At 41.8% G+C, this 18929-nt stretch overlaps 2 protein-coding genes across 2 annotated transcripts in view; one reads left to right on the top strand and one right to left on the bottom strand.

Moving 5' to 3' along the window:
• Positions 1-18929, bottom strand: part of XPOT (exportin, tRNA) — a 92244-nt gene that overhangs the window by 55475 nt on the left and 17840 nt on the right. The window lies entirely within an intron of this gene.
• Positions 1186-18929, top strand: part of LOC104989799 (chromosome unknown open reading frame, human C12orf56) — a 77181-nt gene continuing 59437 nt past the window's right edge. Inside the window, exon 1 of the mRNA XM_010841586.1 lies at positions 1186-1437. Within this exon, the coding sequence (XP_010839888.1) occupies positions 1186-1437 (252 nt within the window). The remainder of the gene's footprint in view (positions 1438-18929) is intronic.

Consider the following 18929-nt stretch of genomic DNA (forward strand, 5'->3'; position numbering starts at 1 on the left):
CTAAAGGAGATCAGTCCTGGGTATTCTTTGGAAGGACTGATGCTGAAGCTGAAACTCTAATACTTTGGCCACCTCATGTGAAGAGTTGACTCATTGGAAAAGACTCTGATGCTGGGAGGGATTGGGGCAGGAGGAGAAGAGGACGATAGAGGATGAGATGGCTGACTGGCATCACCGACTAGATGGACGTGTTTGAGTGAACTCCGGGAGTTGGTGATGGACAGGGAGGCCTGGTGTGCTGCGATTCATGGGGTCGCAAACAGTTGGACACGACTGAGCGATTGGACTGAACTGATTCCTGGTCTGTAAAAAGTAAATAGTACTTGTTACTACTCTGAAGCCTCAAGGCTGCATGTTCAGCATTTCTCGGCCTCTAACTTTCAATTTTTTAGATACGCAGGCTTCACCCGTTCATTCATCCTACACAGATTGAGCTCCGACTGCCTACGGGGCGTTGTCCTGGGCACTGGGAACAGAAGCATATCCATTAGGTAGACTTGGGTGTGCGAAAAACAATTTATAACAGGCTCTTTTGTCAGAGAGCTTTTATGTAGCTGCAGAAAGAAGAGCTAAGTCTCTACTCGTGAAAAATTAGAGAGCTATGCCAAGCAATCTTATAATCAAGTGCTAAATCTCGGTGGTTGATCTTAATAGAGCTCTAGGATTGTTTTATTTAAAAATAAATCGGTAAATTTCATCTTGTTCAAGTTTGTAATAGAAAACCAGACCAAACCGGTGGCCTCGATGCTTGCTCCGCAACAGCTAGGCTAAGGGAAGGAAAGGGGCCGGGGTGAGCAGAGGGCCCCAGGATGCTTGGCAGCGAGCCCAGAAGGACCAGCGTCTCGCCCTGCCCATTGTTGTCGGGGACTGAGACCAAGATTGGGGGGCGGGGCCAGACGCGGGTGTGTGTGTGTGTGTGTGTGTGTATGTGTGTGTGTGTGTATGTGTGTGTGTGTGTGTGTGTTGGTGTGTGTTGGTGTGTTGGGAGCGGGGGGCGGGTGCTGGTCCAGGGGACCAGACGCGGGAGCTCCGAAGCCTGGGGCCCGGCCACCAGCGCCCGGGGAGGCGGCCGCGCGGTTCGGCGGCTTTGTGGCGCGCGCGGGTTCCACCGCGGGCGGCGCGGAGGCGGGGTCGGACAGAGGCCTCCGCCGACCCCGGCACTCGGCGGGGCCGCGGGCGCCCTGCATGGCCAGCCCCGCGCGCTGCGGCTTCCCAGCGCGCAAGAATAGCCGCCTGGACGCCTTCCTGCGTAGGCATCTGCCGCCCGAGGTCTACGACGCCGTCCGCGCCTATGAGCAGTGCATCGTGGTATCTGACTCGGAGAAACACACCTTAAAGTACGTGGTGCTCACTGACCGGCTCATCTACCTGACTGAGAACCCGCCCAAATCCATCCGACGAGTCGTGGCGCTGCGGGACATCGTAGCCATTGACCTGGTGAGGCGCGCAGACGGGCTCGCGAGAACCCCTTTCTTGGGCTCCCCAATCCCTGTTACACGCGGGAAGGAGGAGGAGGAGGAGCTTCCCCACCCTGCCCGGGACTCTTGTTCTCTCTAACATATACTTTTCTACTAGTAGCCACATAGGAAAACTGGATTGCTGTATGCATTCCGAATAAAGATGCTTTTACCATTCTTATTTTGTGTACCGGTCATCCCTGTCCCCTCAAATAGGACGACAGATTTGAGAACATAGCCTCCTACCAGAAGTACGCTTTAAGGTCGTTCTTTCGTTAATTAAGCACCCACAGTAGGCCAAGCACTGTGCTAGACTCTGAGGATGAGAAACTGAAACAGGGGGCCTTCCTAGAAGATTCTGTGGGAAAGACTGAAAACCAAAACCAATGCAAATAAATGCCATGTGAGAAGTGCGAATATGCCTTGTTTGTTTATTTTTTATCTTTAGGGCTTAGACTATGTTAGGTACTCAATATGAGTAAGTGAATGAATGAATAAGTGCATGCATTGATAAGATTTGTATGTGACGCATGGCAATCTCTGGCAGGTATTTCATCCAATCCAGGCTCAGGCCATGCTGGGAAAACTTCCTGGAAGGAGTGTCATTAGAGCAGGAGCCTTGAAGGAGATACAGTCTGTCTCAGTTTTTAGTTGCTGCTACTGTATCCCTTTCATCCAGCAATAGATTTACCTTATAAACCAGCAACAGCTTGGAAGCAGTCTCCTCTCCAGTTACTGTTTTTCCCCCCTTGGCTCCCTTTGTCTGAGTTGCTCTCCAGGTGTGTTCTTCCTTTTTCCACTGGGGACAGGTGTCTAGCCTCCTGTTTCTTTCCCTCACTTGACTCTGTCTCCCAGGGGAGAAGCTAGCAAGCCTTGATGGGGTCAAGAAAATCATAGCTTCTTTGGAACATGTCTGTAAGAAAATAATGAAATCAAATGAAAAAAGTGAAAGCTTTTTCTACTTAAAATACCTCCGTGGGCTGATAGCGCTATGCTGATTTCTTTGCTTCATTTTGATCTCAGGTGGCCTCAGCCTGCAGGGGATTGAAGCAGGATTCCTGGCCAGAGATTGAAGTCAGCCACCGAAGTGACAGCACTGAATCCTAGACTAGAACATCAGGGACCAGTGGTCAGTGACAAGGCCCTTGCCTGTCAGCTGTGTAGAAATGAATTTCCACATAGAGACAGAAAGTAGTGAAACAAGTAAAGCATTTATTAGGAGAAAAAGGGTACTGTGGATAGACACACAGGTGGTCTCAGAGAGTTGCGCCCTTGTGGTAGTTTGAATCGCTTTAATGGGGCATTTCTTCCAGGTTTCCTCTGGCCAATCATCTTGCTTTGCCTGGTTGAGTCCATATTTGGTATGCATCAAGGTCTTTCCATGTGCGTGCATGCGTCCCTTAGCCAAGATGGATTCTAGCAAAGAGGCCGATCCATAGGTTGATATCACTTTATATGTGATATGGGGTGGTGCCCCCTCCCTTTAGACCTCTAAGAAGCCTTTCTGCACATATATAGTCAAGAAGGTCTCCTTATCCTCAAGATTGATAAATATGTGGTCTCTTTAATCTGGGCAGGGCTTAACTTCTCTTTCATTCTGCTATTTTGGAGTATCTGTCCATAGGGGATAAACTCCAGCTGTTCAGCCTGGGGCTTATCTATCTCCTGCCTTAATCTGAGCAAAAGTTGGAAGTAAAACTACCTTTTCCTCACTGCTACTATTTGCATTCTCTTGAACTAAAATTTTAAAAGATTTAAATTTCTGACCAAATGTTTTAGAAAACATTAAATGTTCAACTTTTTTTCTAGTGTCTGCAGTGTAAACATGTATTCTTTGGGAGTAATGATTTTAGGATATTGTTACTCTCTCCCTAAAGAGACAGTATACACATGTCAATAGGTGTCATATAGCTTTCTTTTTAAACTGTTAGAATCTGCAAAGTACAGTAAAGCTCCCTAGGTTTCCCCAGCCAAGAATACTACAGAAAGGCATACCTGATCATGCTTGATGTACAAAGTTTGCCTTTCTGGCATATAGGAGAGTGTGTAATGTCTATAAAGGTACTGAACAAGTCTCAAGATTTCAGCATTGTTGATAGAATTTTTTTTTTTTTTTGCTATGTTGGGTCTTTGTTGTGGCATGTGGGACTGTTCAAGTTTCGGGGTGTGGGCTCCAGAGCATGAGGGCTCTGCTGTTGAGGCATGCAGGCTGTTACCCCACAACATGTGGGATCTTAGTTTGCTGACCAGGGATTGAACCCACATCCCCTGCAGTGAAAGACGGGTTCTTAACCACTGGACCACCAGGGAAATCCCTGTCGGTACAATGAATGTCCATCTTACACAATATAGTTTAACTCTGGTTAAAGCTGTGGAAGGCAGAATAATGGCTCCCCAAAGATATCTCCAGAACCTGTTTCTATTTTATATTACTTCCTCTATTATATTATACAACAAAGGGGAATTACAGTTGCAGAGCTTCCCAGGTGATGCAGTGGTAAAGAATCTGCCTGCTAGTACAGGAGATGGAGACGTGGGTTCGATCCCTGAGTCAGGAAGATCCCCAGAAAAAGGAACTGGCAACCGTATATTCTTGCCTGGAAACTTCTATGAACAGAGGACCCTGACAGGTTACAGTTCATGGGGTCACAATGAGTTGGACACAATTGAGCAACTGCACACATATGCTAACCAGCTGACCTTAAAATTGGGAGATTATCTTGGATTATATGCATAAGGTAAATGTAATCACTACATCCTTAAAATTGGAAAAGGGAAGCAGAAGAAGAGTCAGCAGCAGAGTGATGCACTATAAGAAAGACTTGTTTTGAAGTTGGAAGGGGGCCACAAACCAAGGAATGTGGACAGCCTCTAAAAGCTGATAAAGGCACAGAAACATGTTTTTCCCTAGAGCCTCCAGAAAAAATGCAGTCTTGCTGATACCCATTTTAGATCAGTGAGACCCATTTCAGACTTCTGACCCCAGAACCATTATGAAAATAAGTTTGTGTTATTTAATACCACCAAGTTTATGAAAATGTGTTACAATAACAATAGGAAATCAATACAGAAGTGTTTTCTCTTATGATGTTTTAAAATGGGTAACTGTTTAAAAAATATTATTTCAGTGAGTAATAAGTACAGTCATGCCAGGCACAAATGCCTTGACAGTCTCTTTTGCTGAGTTTTTATTATAGTTATTATTATAGTTCAGTGGCTTGTACTAAATTTGCTGACCTACTGAGTGCAGCATTTTAAGAGCATCATTTTAAGGATTTTTTTAATAGCTCAGCTGGAATTCCATCACCTCCACTAGCTTTGTTTGTAGTAATGCTTCCTAAAGCTTACTTGACTTCACACTCTAGGATGTCTGGCCCTAAGTGAATGACCACTGAGTTTTCCAAATATGACCACTGACCATCTCAATGACCATGGTGGTTATCTGTGTCATTAAGACCTTTCTTGTGTAGTTCTTCCGTGTATTCTTGACACTTCTTAATCTCTTCTGCTTCTGTAAGGTCCTTACAGTTTCTGTCCTTTATTGTGCTAATCCTTGCATGAAATGTTCCCTTGATATCTCCAGTTTTCTTGAAGAGATCTCTCAGTTCAGTTCAGTCGCTCAGTCGCTGACTCCTTGGGACCCCATGGACTGCAGCACATCAGGTCTTCCTGTCCATCGCCAACTCCTGGAGCTTGCTCAAACTCGTGTCCATTGAGTCGGTGATGCCTTCCAACCGTCTCATCCTCTGTTGTCCCCTTCTAATCCCGCCTTCAATCTTTCCCAGCATCAGGGTCTTTTCAAATGAGTCACTTCTTCACATCAGGTGGCCAAACTATTGGAGTTTCAGCTTCAGCATCAGTCCTTCCAATGAATATTCAGGACTGATCTCCTTTAGGATGGACTGGTTGGATCTCCTTGCAGTCCAAGGGACTCTCAAGAGTCTTCTCCAACACCACAGTTCAAAAGCATCAATTCTTCAGTGCTCAGCTTTCTTTATAGTCCAACTCTCACATCCATACATGACTCCTAGAAAGAGATCTCCAGTCTTTTCCATTCTATTGTTTCCTCTATTTCTTTGCATTGTTCTGCACTCAGTATGACAGCATATTTGGAAAACTTGGCAATGGCCACAGGACTGGAAAAGGTCAGTTTTCATTCCAATCCCAAAGAAAGGCAATGCTAAAGAATGTTCAAACCACTGTACAATTGCCCTCATTTCACATGCTAGCAAGGTTATCCTCAAAGTCCTTCAAGCTAGGCTTCAACAGCATGTGAACAGAGAACTTCCAGATGTACAGGCTGGGTTTAGAAAAACCAGAGGAACCAGAGATCAAATGGCCAATATTTGTTGGATCATGAAGAAAGCAAAGAAATTTCAGAAAAACATCTACTTCGGCTTCATTGACTACACTAAAGCCTTTGACTGTGTGGATCACAACAAACTGTGGAAAATTCTTAGAGATGGGAGTACCAGACCACCTTATCTGTCTCCTGAGAAACCTGTATGTGGGTCAAGAAGCAACAGTTAGAACCAGACGCAGAATAACTGACTGGTTCGAAATTGGGAAAGGAGTAGGACAAGGCTGTATATTGTCACCCTGTTTATTTAACTTAAATGCAAAGAGAGAGAGAGAGTGTGTGTGTATGTGCTCAGTCATATCTGACTCTTTTTCGACCCTACAGACCATAGCCCCCAAACTCCTCTCTCCATGGAATTTTCCCAGCAATAATACTGGAGTGGGTCACCGTTTCCTTCTCCAGGGGATTTTCCCAACCCAGTGATCAAACCTGCGTCTACCTGTGTCTCCTGCATTTCAGGTGGATTCTTTACCACCACTGAGCTACCAGCTGGATGAATCACAAGCTGGAATCAAGATTGCTGGGAGAAATATCAGCAACCTCAGATATGCAGATGATACCACTATAATAGCAGAAAGTGAAGAGGAACTAAAAAGCCTCTTGATGAAAGTGAAAGAGGAGAGTGAAAAAGTTGGCTTACAGCTCAACATTCAGAAAACGAAGATCATGGCATCCGGTCCCATCACTTCATGGGAAATAGATGGGGAAACAGTGTCAGACTTTATTTTGGGGGGCTCCAAAATCACTGCAGATGGTGAGTGCAGCCATGAAATTAAAAGATGCTTACTTCTTGGAAGTAAAGTTATGACCAACCTAGATAGCATATTCAAAAGCAGAGACATTACTTTGCCATCAAAGGTCCATCTAGTCAAGGCTATAGTTTTTCCAGTGGTCATGTATGGATGTGAGAGTTGGACTGTGAAGAAAGCTGAGTGCCGAAGAATTGATGCTTTTGAACTGTGGTATTGGAGAAGCCTCTTGAGAGTCCCTTGGACTGTAAGAAGATCCAACCAGTCCAATCTGAAGGAGATCAGCTCTGGGATTTCTTTGGAAGGAATGATGCTAAAGCTGAAACTCCAGTACTTTGGCCACCTTGTGCAAAGAGTTGACTCATTGGAAAAGACTCTGATGCTGGGAGGGATTGGGGGCAGGAGGAGAAGGGGACAACACAGGATGAGATGGCTGGATGGCATCACTGACTCAATGGACGTGAGTCTGAGTGAACTCTGGGAGTTGGTGATGGACAGGGAGGCCTGGTGTGCTGCGATTCATGGGGTTGCAAAGAGTCGGACACGACTGAGCGACTGAACTGAAGAGGAACTAAAGAGCCTTTAATGAATGTGAAAGAAGAGAGGGAAAAAGTTGGCTTGAAACTCAGCATTCAAAAAATGAAGATCATGGTATCTGGTCCTATCACTTCATGCCACATAGAAGGGGAAAAAGTGGAAGCAGTGACAGATTTTATTTTCTTGGGCTGCAAAATCACTGCAGATGGTGACTGCAGCCATGAAATTAAAAGATACTTGCTCCTTGGAAGGAAAGCTAATGACAAACCTAGACAGTGTATTAAAAGAAGAGACATCACTTTGCTGACAAAAGTCTGTATAAGTCAAAGCTATGGTGTTTCCAGTAGTCATGTACAGATGTAAGAGTTGGACCATAAAGAAGGCTGCTGCTGCTGCTAAGTCGCTTCAGTCGTGTCCGACTCTGTGCGACCCCATGGACGGCAGCCCACCAGGCTCCCCTGTCCCTGGGATTCTCCAGGAAAGAACGCTGGAGTGGGTTGCCATTTCCTTCTCCAGTGCATGAAAGTGAAAAGTGAAAGTGAAGTCGCTCAGTCATGTCTGACTCTTCACGACCACATGGACTGCAGCCTACCAGGCTCCTCCGCCCGTGGGATTTTCCAGGCAAGAGTACTGGAGTGGGGGTGCCACTGCCTTCTCCAAAAGCAGGTTGAGCACTGAAGAATTGATGCTTTCAAACTGTGGTGCTAGAGAAGACTCCTAAAAGTCCCTTGGACAGCAAGAAGATCAAACCAATCAATCTTAAAGGAAATCAACCCTGAATGTTCGTTGGAATGACTGATGCTGAAACTGGAGCTCCAATACTTTGGCTACCTGATGGGAAGAGGTGACTCACTAGAAAAGACCCTGATTCTGGGAAAGACTGAGGGCAGGGGGAGAAGTGGGCAACAGAAGATGAGTTAGTTGGATGGCATCACCAACTCAATGGACATGAATTTGAGCAAATTCTGGGAGATAGTGGAGGACAGAGGATCCTGCTATGCTCCAGCCCATTGGTCACCAAGAGTTGGACATGACTTAGCAACTAAAGGACAATGATGACGGCTTATACTAAGCTTCATAGGGTATGTGAAAAATGAGTGTCCCCACATTGCTTTATCTAGTGTCAATATCCACAGGTGTAGTTGGCTTGTCATCCCTCTGTGAACACTATGTCTGTCCTTAATACTACATGGAGAATTTTCCTGATTTCTGTGTTACGTCAACTGTATTGTCCCCTCACATATATAGTTGTCTGTTACAGTGGATTACATTGTTAGAGTGCCAGGCAGCTTTGTTTTTTAGAACCGGTTCCTCCTTTCTTGAAAGATCAACTGTTTTAATCTCCTTTTTTACTAGGGTGGTGTCTTTCTCTAAGGCTACCTCTTTAGAATCCTTTTCCGTTCTTAAAGGTCTCCTCATTTTACTGTGCAAATTTGTCTCTTGTTATTTAACTTTCAGTTGGCTCAGGTTCCCAGTGGCCTTTGTTTTCATTGTCAATAAAGCCCCTAAGTAAGCCAATCCTTTATGCCTCTGGGCCCCCACCCTTCTTGTTCCCCAACTGGCCAGATCTCTCCATTTAGTTCATGTCTCCTGTTCTAGTTACATTTCACACAAAAAATGTGCAAATATACAGATAAAATTCTATTCTCTCCCCTAACTGGGGGAAAAAAAAAGTGAAAAGAACAGCAACAAAACACAGAAGTGAGATTTCCATTCTAGCAAAGACAAGTTTTGTGTGCACTTGGAGGTCTCAGGAGGGGATTTTTTTCCAAAACAAATTAATGTCAGATTTATTTAAATAATTTTATGTAAGTTTTTATCATTTATTTTTAAAAACTAATTATTTTAAAAGCTGAAATATAATTGACCTATAACACTGTGTTAGTTCCGGGTGCACAACACAATGGTTCAATATTTCTACACGTTACTAATGATCACCACTCAGTGGGTATTTGATGTGGTTCATCTCCTAAAACAATGGGTTTCCAAGGTTGCTTAGGCAGAGCTTTTGTGAAAGCTGATATTTTCTTTAAAATTACTTTTGAAAGCTCTAGAGTTCTGCTTTTATTGTGTGTATCACCATACTATTCTTTAAGCACTTCTAAGATTAGATACATTTTTCAAGCATGAGAACCAACTATCCTGAACAGTGATTTCCAATGGTTCCGGGAACACTTCCTGATTGATACATGTGACATGGCCAATAACTATTTGTTAAATATTCAACATAATCTGTCTCTTCATTTCTCAATTTATTATTTGCAGTATACACTGGAGTATTTAGTAGTACATTTTTATTCAGCTTTTGCTTTCTACCTGTGTGGATTTGGTCAAGTTATTCAGCCTCTACTTTATCTCTCCATTTCTTCATCTGTAAAATGGAGATGATAGCATCATCTTTATAGAGCTGTTGGAAGGATTAACCTCATTAATAAATGAAACACTTAAAATAATACTTGGGGAATTTCCCTGGAGGTCCAGTGGCTAAGACTCCATGCTCCCAACACAGGTGGCCCGAGTTCGAACCCTGGTCAGGGAATGACATCCCACATGCCACAATTAAGACCTGGTGTAGCCAAATACATAAGTCAGTAAATAAATGTGTTTAAAAAATAAATAAAATAGTACTTGGCACATGGTAGGAGCTATATACATGTTTCATTATTATTAATAACCTTTATCCACATACATTAAGTCAACTTAGGTTCATGAATCTGTAAGACTCATATCTCTTTGGGAGATTAGTAAATTTGGGGGGAAAAAAAGAACTGGTTTTTGAGCATTGCTTATGTATTAGGTGTTTTAAAATCTCACTTGTTCTTTTTGAAAACTTGCCCACTGGGTTTGCAGAGTTTAATTTGTTGAACAGAATTCCTGAGGTCCACCCCCAAACCTGTTCCTCTCTTAACTTTTCCCATTTTAGGAAGTAACGTCATCTTCCATTAACATTAGTTCTTTCTTTCATTCCCCATATCCTACATATTAGTCTATCCTCTTGATTTGTGTAGAAGAGGAAAAGGTTTTTCTCAACCCTTCTAGGGATCCTGATTAGGTCTGAAAATTAAACTGAAAAAAAAAAATAGATGAACAGGATAAAACTGTACAAACTTGTTTAACATAAATTTTATATGATAAGGGAGACTGTAGAAGGAAATGAAATTCCAAAGAAGAAACAGTTACACCTGTGTGGGGGGGCTTCCCTGGTGGTCCAGTGGTTAGAACTTTGCCTTCCAATACAGGAGATGCAGGTTCAATCTCTGGTTGGAGAACTAAGATCCCACATGCCTCATGGCCACAAAACCAAAACATAAAATAAATAATATTGTAACAAATTCAATAAAGACTTTAAAAAATGGTCCCACATCAATTAAAGAAAAATCCTAAAAAACAAAGCAAAAACCTCTGGGTGTTTAACACTACGTTTGATGAAGAATGGAGAGTCATAGAAAAATGTGATAGTTCAAAAAAAGTTGAAAAAGCTAAGGGTCATAAACTGGGGACATTTTAGCGAGGCCTGCTTATTTGGATTCATCTTAGCATCCCTGTCTTAGAGATAAGGTTGTTCCTTTCTTCTGGGTATAGAGAGACCCTCTCTCATGAGGGCCTTATGACCTGATTCAGGGAGGAGGGCTGGGGATCAGAAAGACTTTTCTGCATCTGCATTTTCTTGAATGCCTTCAGCTCAGAACATTCAGTATGCTAAGGTACCAACCATATTTTGGAGTAGTGTGTTCCGGACCCTGTCACTTGTCTGCTAAAATGTATTTAACTATGAACTACCTGGAACACTTTCCCTCACACCTTCAGAGGGTTGATTCCTTGGGATGCCTTCTGGGTCCACCCAGTCTAAAGTGTTTCAAAGCACTTACCACTATTTGCACTGTGAGATTAACGTGTTCGGTGATTTATTCTTACCTGTGTCCCATAGTAGGCTCAGTGGTAAAGAATCTGCCTGCCAAGCAGTAGACGCAGGTTTGATCCCTGGGTTGGAAAGATATCCTGGAGAAGGAAATGGCAACCTGTGTTCTTGCCTGGGAAATCTCACAGACAGAGGAGCCTGGAGGGCTACAGTCCATGAGATCACAAAAAAGATGGACATGACTTGGTGACTAAACAACAACAATAACAAATGCCCCACAGTAAATGTAAGCTCCATGAGAGCAGGACCCTGTTGGTCTTGTTCATCCCTCTATCACTGTACGTTATATTCTCTGACACATAGCAGATAGTCAATAACTATTTGTAAATTGGAAGAATGAGTAAGTGAATAAATGGATGCTCGGGTACATTATACAGTTCACTTCTTAGAAAGGGAGATCATACTTCCTTATTTCCAAATACCGAGAGACTTGGGAGATTGGCAACTCATCACACCAGCCAGTTACATAGTCAGTTAAAGGCAGAGTCGGACTAAATTCTCATAGGTCTCCTGCTCCTCAAGTTCAGCTTTCTTCATGTTTTTTGTGTGTTTGCATGAGATGATCCCTGTGTTGTTTATCATGCATGTTGAGAGGTAGTAAAGAGTTATAGAGGTAAGACCATGTTATGGATACTTCTTTTCATCTTGAAGGTTTTTTCCCCCCTGTATTTTGACTCACTTGTTACATTTCAAAGATCTCACTGTGGGAGGTGGAAAAAAGTGGTAAACTCTTATCAGTCATTTTGGCTGCTTCTTAAGAGTTTGTTTGCATAAAATATTTTGGATATTGTATTTAAGTCTTGAGAAACTGTAAGAGGACCAGCAGTTTGTCAGCCTGATTCACTGCTCTGACCCTAGTGACTGGTCAGAATCGTTCAGCTTAAGCTGCATTAAGAAATCACCTCAAAGCCTGAGTACTTTCGCACAGCACAGAGTCTAGTCGTAGCTACCTGTCCATGGTGGATTAGCAAGGACTGTTTATTTTACTCACAAGGTATGTGATACTTAGTTACCCACTTTAGCATCAGAGGTTCCCTTTTACCACATGCTTGCTTGATCACCAGGGCAGGGGGGATTACCTCTGCAAATTATGCACTGGGTTTTCATCTTATACCCAGGGGCATGTCCCTACTTTTCACATTTCATTAACCAGAGTCAGGAACATGGCCATGCTTAACATAAAAGGGGGTAGGAAAATATGACCCTACCATGTGTGTGTTCCACATGTTTGGAAGAGAGGATAGGAATATTTGTGAACAGCTCTAATGCCTGCCTCAAATTGCTGACATTTTATTGAGTGCTTACTATGTGCTACCCATCTGCTGTTCTGAGTGCTTGATGTGGAACTTCTTTATCCTTACAACAACCCCCAGATGATACTGTTACCTCAGTTTTACAGATAAGGAACCTGAAATAGAAAGATTGAAAGCAGTCTGCCCGCGGTCATCCACCAAGTGACAGAACCAGAACTTGAACGCGAGTCATCTGGCTCCAGAGTCAGGGCTCTTAATCTCTGGGCTAAAGCTGCCTTAGTACCTAGCGGATCATTTTTTAAAAAGTTTTCATTGACTCGATCTCCAGAAGACTCTAAACTCTTTTGAAAATAGAAACTCTAATCTTATGTTTTATATGTTTCAACTTTGTGCTCTGTATCAGGAACTCAAAATATCTATGAGGAGTTGAACTGAATAAATTAGAAACTTGATAATCAACTGCTAAAAGCTTAGGGTTCCTTTTTTTCTCTGAAATTAAAAACTGGTAAAAGAAATCTGAGTGAAGACTATGAAATCAAGACTAAGGGGTAAGGTAAATATAGGATTATTCACAAAATAATGGAAAATAAGAAGGGTTTTCCCCTCTCCCTGCATTTTGAAAGTAGTACTTTAATATAAGAGAAATTGGTACCAGTTGCAAATATAAATATGGTCAAAAATGATGCAGACTTCTTCATAAATGATATATTATTATTAGTGTAGTGAAAGTGTTAATCACTCAGTTGTGTCTGACTCTTTTGTGACCCCATGGACTGTAGCCCACCAGGATCCTCTGTCCATGGGATTTCCCAGGCAAGAATACTGGAGTGGGTTGCCATTCCCTTATCTAGGGGGATCTTCCCGACCCAGGGATTGAACCCAGGTCTCCTGCATTGCAGGCCAATTCTTTACTGTCTGAGCCACCAGGGAAGCCCATTTTATTCTTAGAGATTTAGTCAAAAAAATTAGGGATATTTTTAAATAATGCCTATTCATTTAATAACAAGAAAGAGCATTCATCTCTCTCCCCAAATGCCTTTTGCTGCCATCATCAGAGACAAATGCCAGACTGAGTGGACCATGAATCTGGCTCAGCATTGCACTACTGAAGTTCTTATGAACAATCAAATATCAAGAGTTATAACAGACACCTATTGGGTATGTACTGTGTGCCAGCCACTTTAAGTGGATTATCTCATTTCAGTGTATAGATTCTTTCAGGAAGGTGATGTTCTCTTTCTTGCATAGATGAGAAAACTGAGGCAGAGAAAGGGTAAATACTTGTATAAGTTGCATAATCTGAAAACATGTGAGCTGGAATGTAAACTTAACCTTTGGACATCACAGCCAGCATTCTTTAACCACTATGCATATAGTAACAACTGGCCTCCTGCAAACTTATGGTATTACTATTTCTTGAGAAGCTTTTAGGTTTTGCAATAGGACAATAGAGTTACTTCAGTATGCACATTGCATGGTTTCTGAGTATCTGGTGTCAGGAAGGAGGGGAGTGGATAAACAAAACACCTTTTCCAGTCTCCCACACCACCGATCTGTATTCAGGATTGTTGTCCTTCACAACTGAGGCTGGTGTCATTGCTGCTGATGAGGTTCAAGGACAGGTTTGGCTGCAAAGACCCAGATGGAATATAGTATCTTTTTCACAGGGCCAGGATTTGCAAGGTGTTTTTTTGTTTTTGTTTTTGTTTTTTTCTTTTAGTATTCCTGAGGTGTGGCTCTCAGTCCTGAGGCAATGATTTTTCAAGCGAACATTAAAATAATCTAGGGACTCTCCAATATTATGCGAAGGCAGGGCCCCATTCTCCTAATGGGTAATTCCTTTTGAAATCTATGAGTGGATCATTCATGCCAGCAATATTCACACTTTCCAAAAATAGCTCACCTACTCAGATTTCCTCAGGAACTGGTATGCTAAAGCCCAAGGAGAGTACAATGGGAAAAAACCACCTGGTGGAGGCTGCACAATCACCACAGTGGAAGGCTTTGCCAAATGCTAAATGTTAGAACTGGACATGGAACAGCAGACTGGATCTAAATCAGGAAAGGAATATGTCAAGGCTGTATATTGTCACCCTGCTTATTTAACTTAAACATCATGAGTACATCATGAGAAACGCTGGAATCAAGACTTCCGGGAGAAATGACAATAACTTCAGATACGCAGATGACACCACCCTTATGGCAAAAAGTGAAGAAGAACTAAAGAGCCTTTGAGGAAAGTGAAAGAGGAGAGTGAAAAGTTGGCTTAAAGCTCAACATTCAGAAAACTAAGATCATGGCATCTGGTCCCATCACTTCATGGCAAATAGATGGGGAAACAGTGGAAACAGTGTCAGACTTTATTTTTGGGGGGTCCAAAATCACTCCAGATGGTGACTGCAGCCATGAAATTAAAAGACGCTTGCCCCTTGGAAGAAAAGCTATGACCAACCTAGATAGCATATTCAAAAGCAGAGACATTACTTTGCCAACAAAGGTCCGTCTAGTCAAGGCTATGGTTTTTCCAGTAGTCATGTATGGATGTGAGAGTTGGACTCTAAAGAAAGCTGAATGCCGAAGAATTGATGCTTTTGAACTGTGGTGCTGGAGAAGCCTCGAGAGTCACTTGGACTGCAAGGAGATCCAACCAGTCCCTCCTAAAGGAAATCAGTCCTGAATATTCATTGGAAGGACTGATGTTAAAGTTGAAACCCCAATACTTTGGCCACTTGATGCAAAGAACTGACTCACTAGAAAAGACTCTGAAGCTGGGAAAGATGGAAAGCAGGAAGAGAACGGGATGACAGAGGATGAGATGGTTGGATGGCATCACCAACTTTATGGACATGAGTTTGAGTAAACTCTGGGAGCTGGTGATGGACAGGGAAGCCTGTAGTACTGCAGTCCATGGGGTCGCAGAGTCAGACGTGACTGAGCGACTGAACTGAAATATAAAAATAGCTTCCACTTGGGAGTAAGCTTAAGTACAGTGTGACATAGGTGATAGCTAATGTGTAGGTGATAGCTAACGTGGTTTAATTTTGAGGGAGGTTCATTGATGGCCTCTCCATATACTGATTGGCCATTTCATCAGGATATTAAATATTTTGGACTTGTCAGTGCTCCTCCTTCAGATTTGCTCTGAAATAATCTTGGAACAGGTGATTCATTACATTGCAATTTGAGTAAATTTTTTTTACTTGCTTTCCTCCCTTTTTGGGAGATTGTAGAGTTAGAATGTGCTGTGCAGAGGAAGTTAGGTCCTGAGATGACAATGGAAGCGGAAAAATGTCTCACAGTTTACCTGTATCAAGGCCTTACTTCAATTACCCACTGTCCCATTAAGTAAAAGTGAAAAAAAGTAAAAGTGTTAGTCGCTCAATCGTGTGTGACTCTTTGCAACCACATGGACTGTAGCCCACCAGGCTCCTCTGTCCATGGAATCTTCCAGGCAAGAATGGGAAGACATTCCCTTCTCCAGGGGATCCTCCCCACCCGGGGATCAAACCCACGTCTCCTGCGTTGCAGGTGGACTTTTTACCTTCTGAGCCACCTGGGAAGCTTATTAAGTAAAATGGTCTCCAAACAGATGTTTGCCTTCAGTTTTTGCCTTTTCTTCTGGTTTATGTCTTTCTTATTTCTACACTGAATAGTTCTACTGAATGTATGTTAGATTTTATAGAGAGCATTTTACCAGTATTTTGAATTACTAGTATTCATTTATACTACAGATGTATAAATGCATAAAAAATGGAACCTGCTTTTGAATAACTCATAATTTAGAGAGGAAGGTAAGCCAGATGGAAAAGAAGAAAAATGATACGCAGATGATTATAATGGAATATGAAAGCAGATTAAATAGAATATTGTGGGATAAGAGAAAGTGACATATTCTTTTAGGTGGATGAATGGGTAATGGTTCACCAAGGAAGTAACCTTTGAGTTTCATCTTGAAGGAAGATTAGAAGTTTCTAGGCAAAAAAAAAAAAAGGGACAGAGTATTCATAAAAGGAGGGAATAACATGTGCTTCATCAGCTTTCTACAATATGTGTGTGTGCTACGTTGATTCGCTTGTGTCCGACTCTTTGTGACCCTATGGACTGTAGACCTCCAGGCTCCTCTATCCATGGGATTCTCCAGGCAACAATACTGGAGTGGGTTGCCACGTCTTCCTCCAGGCGATCTTCCTGACCCAGAGGTTGAACCTGCGTCTCTTGTCTCCTGCACTGGCAAGTGAGTTCTTTACTACTAGCATCACCTGGGAAGGCCTTTCTTCAGTATGTTTTAGCCAAATCAGTGGAACCTAGTGGAGCCTATCTTAGCGAAGGTCACATAGCTTTTCTGTTTCTACATGTCTTTTCAGTTTGTTCAAACTAGGATCCAATCAAGGATCACACATTGCATTTGGTTGTCATCGCTCTCATATTTACTTTTTCATATGGAAAATCTCAAGCATAAAGAAACTAGAATAAAGGACTGCATTTAATATTTCTTATAGGTTGGCTAATACCTATAAGTACCAATACCTCTTACAAGATTCTTTGGGATATAGATACAGAATTCTTTATAAGGAATATTTTTAACAAAATACATAGGTAAATTACATATTTACATATATTCTCCTCCCACAAGTACCAATACCTCTTACAAGATTCTCTGGGATATAGATACAGAATTTTTTATAAGGAATATTCTTAACAAAATACATAGGTAAATTACATATTTACATATATTCTCCTCCCACAAAACAGGACTCAGTAGATACCCTTTGCCTGCATCTTTGCAGGGAAGCTCTTGTGGTTCTTTCTGATCATGCAAATACATTTCCTGAAGTACAGTCATTAACAAAGTTTTAATATTGTAATGTTATAATTTCATGTTTTAAAATATATATATTCAAGCTGAAAGAGACCTTAATTGATTCCACATTTCTCATTTTAACCTGAGAAAATCACAGCCAAAAGAGAATAAGTAACTTGACCAAAGCCACATAATAACTAAATAATGGAGACCACATTAGAAATCAGATTTCTTAACTGCTAGTTCATAGTGTTTCCCCAGCATTCCAAATTTCTGTCAAGGTGACCTAGTTTGGTCATGATGTACTTAATAATTAGGACAACAAAACAACGAATTGGTTCATAAGACTTTAATGAGAATAATTCATACCAGTTAACCTGATTGCTGCCTGCTTGATGGCTTTTCTTTAGGACATTTTAGTACCTTCCACTTAGAAATCTGACTTCCAAGTGATTTTAATCCTGACCTTTGTACATGAGTTTATGTTCATTTTTAAGGCTTTCTAGGTCTGAGGTTCTCTTTCATGTGTCAGTCCCTCTTTGATGTCAGGCTTTTGATAGAAACTCTGTAGGTGGGCAATTCATGAAAATGGGTAAGAAGTGAGAGTTACCTATCTCTCCTAAAGTAAAGGAAATAAAAGCAAAAAATAAATGGGATCTAATTAAACTTTAAAGCTTTTGCACAGCAAAGGAAACCTTCAAGAAAACAAAAAGACAACTTCCTGAATGGGAGAAAATATTTGCAACTGATATGACTAATAAAGGATTAATATCCAATACACATAAACTTCAGTTTAAAAAGAAAGAAAAAAAGAAATGAGAGCCAAATGGGTCCATTTAGTAATTAGAAAATTTGGAGTTTTTGAGGTTTCTGTGACATTTGTTACCATAGTAATAATGTCTGTACAGCAGTCTTTGTCCTTAAACACTGTCTCACAATAAGATTACAAAATACAGAAACACAAAAATTTACCTCATCATACCACTGCACCATCTCATAATAGAAGCAATTTTATTTTTAGACCCACAGTATGTTTCTTTTGTGTGCATATATGTTTTATACTTTGCATGTCATTTGCATAAGTTAAGAGCACAGGATTCATTTTGAATCTTTGGTCTGCTACTTACTAGCAAAGGAACCTTGGGCAGGCCGCTTAACTCTCTCAGCCTTAGGTTCTTCAAATTCCCTTGTAAAATGGGAATAGTTTTACCTACACTAGGAGTTCTATGAGGATTCAGTGAGGTAATACCTATAAAGAACATGTAATAAGTATTCAATAAATGTTAAATTTTATTACATTTTGTAAGGTACTGTTTGAACATTTAATCTCTTCTTCCCATCTTCACTCTGGAGCAAATCTGGCCTCAAGGATCAGAATCTTATGAGTTCTTTGAAAAGGAAGGATAAGAAGGTGGGCTGACTCCTCAGGACTTAATAGCCTGGGAAAGGGCAAGGCTCTGCAGTGCCCAAAGGAGGTATAACCAATGGTATAGGCAGCCAATGGCCTTATGCTTGGGTTGCTGTTGTTCAGTCGCTAAGTCGTGTTGATTCTTTGTGACCCCATGGACTGCAACACGCCAGGCCTCCCTGTCCCTTACTATCTGCTGGAGTTTGCCCAAGATTATGTCTGTTGAATCGTGATCTCAACCATCTCATCCTCTGGCCCCCTCTTCTCCTGCCTTCAATCTAACCCAGCATTAGGGTCTTTTCCAATGGATCGACTCTTCACATCAGGTGACCAAAGTACTGGAGCTTCAGCTTCAGCATCAGTCCTTCCAATGAGTATTCAGGGTTGATTTCCTTTAGGATTGACTGGTTTGATCTCCCTGCAGTCCTAGGGACTCTCAAGAGTC

Source organism: Bison bison, unplaced genomic scaffold (assembly GCF_000754665.1).
Source record: "Bison bison bison isolate TAMUID 2011002044 unplaced genomic scaffold, Bison_UMD1.0 scf7180017864163, whole genome shotgun sequence".
Lineage (NCBI taxonomy): Eukaryota > Metazoa > Chordata > Mammalia > Artiodactyla > Bovidae > Bison > Bison bison.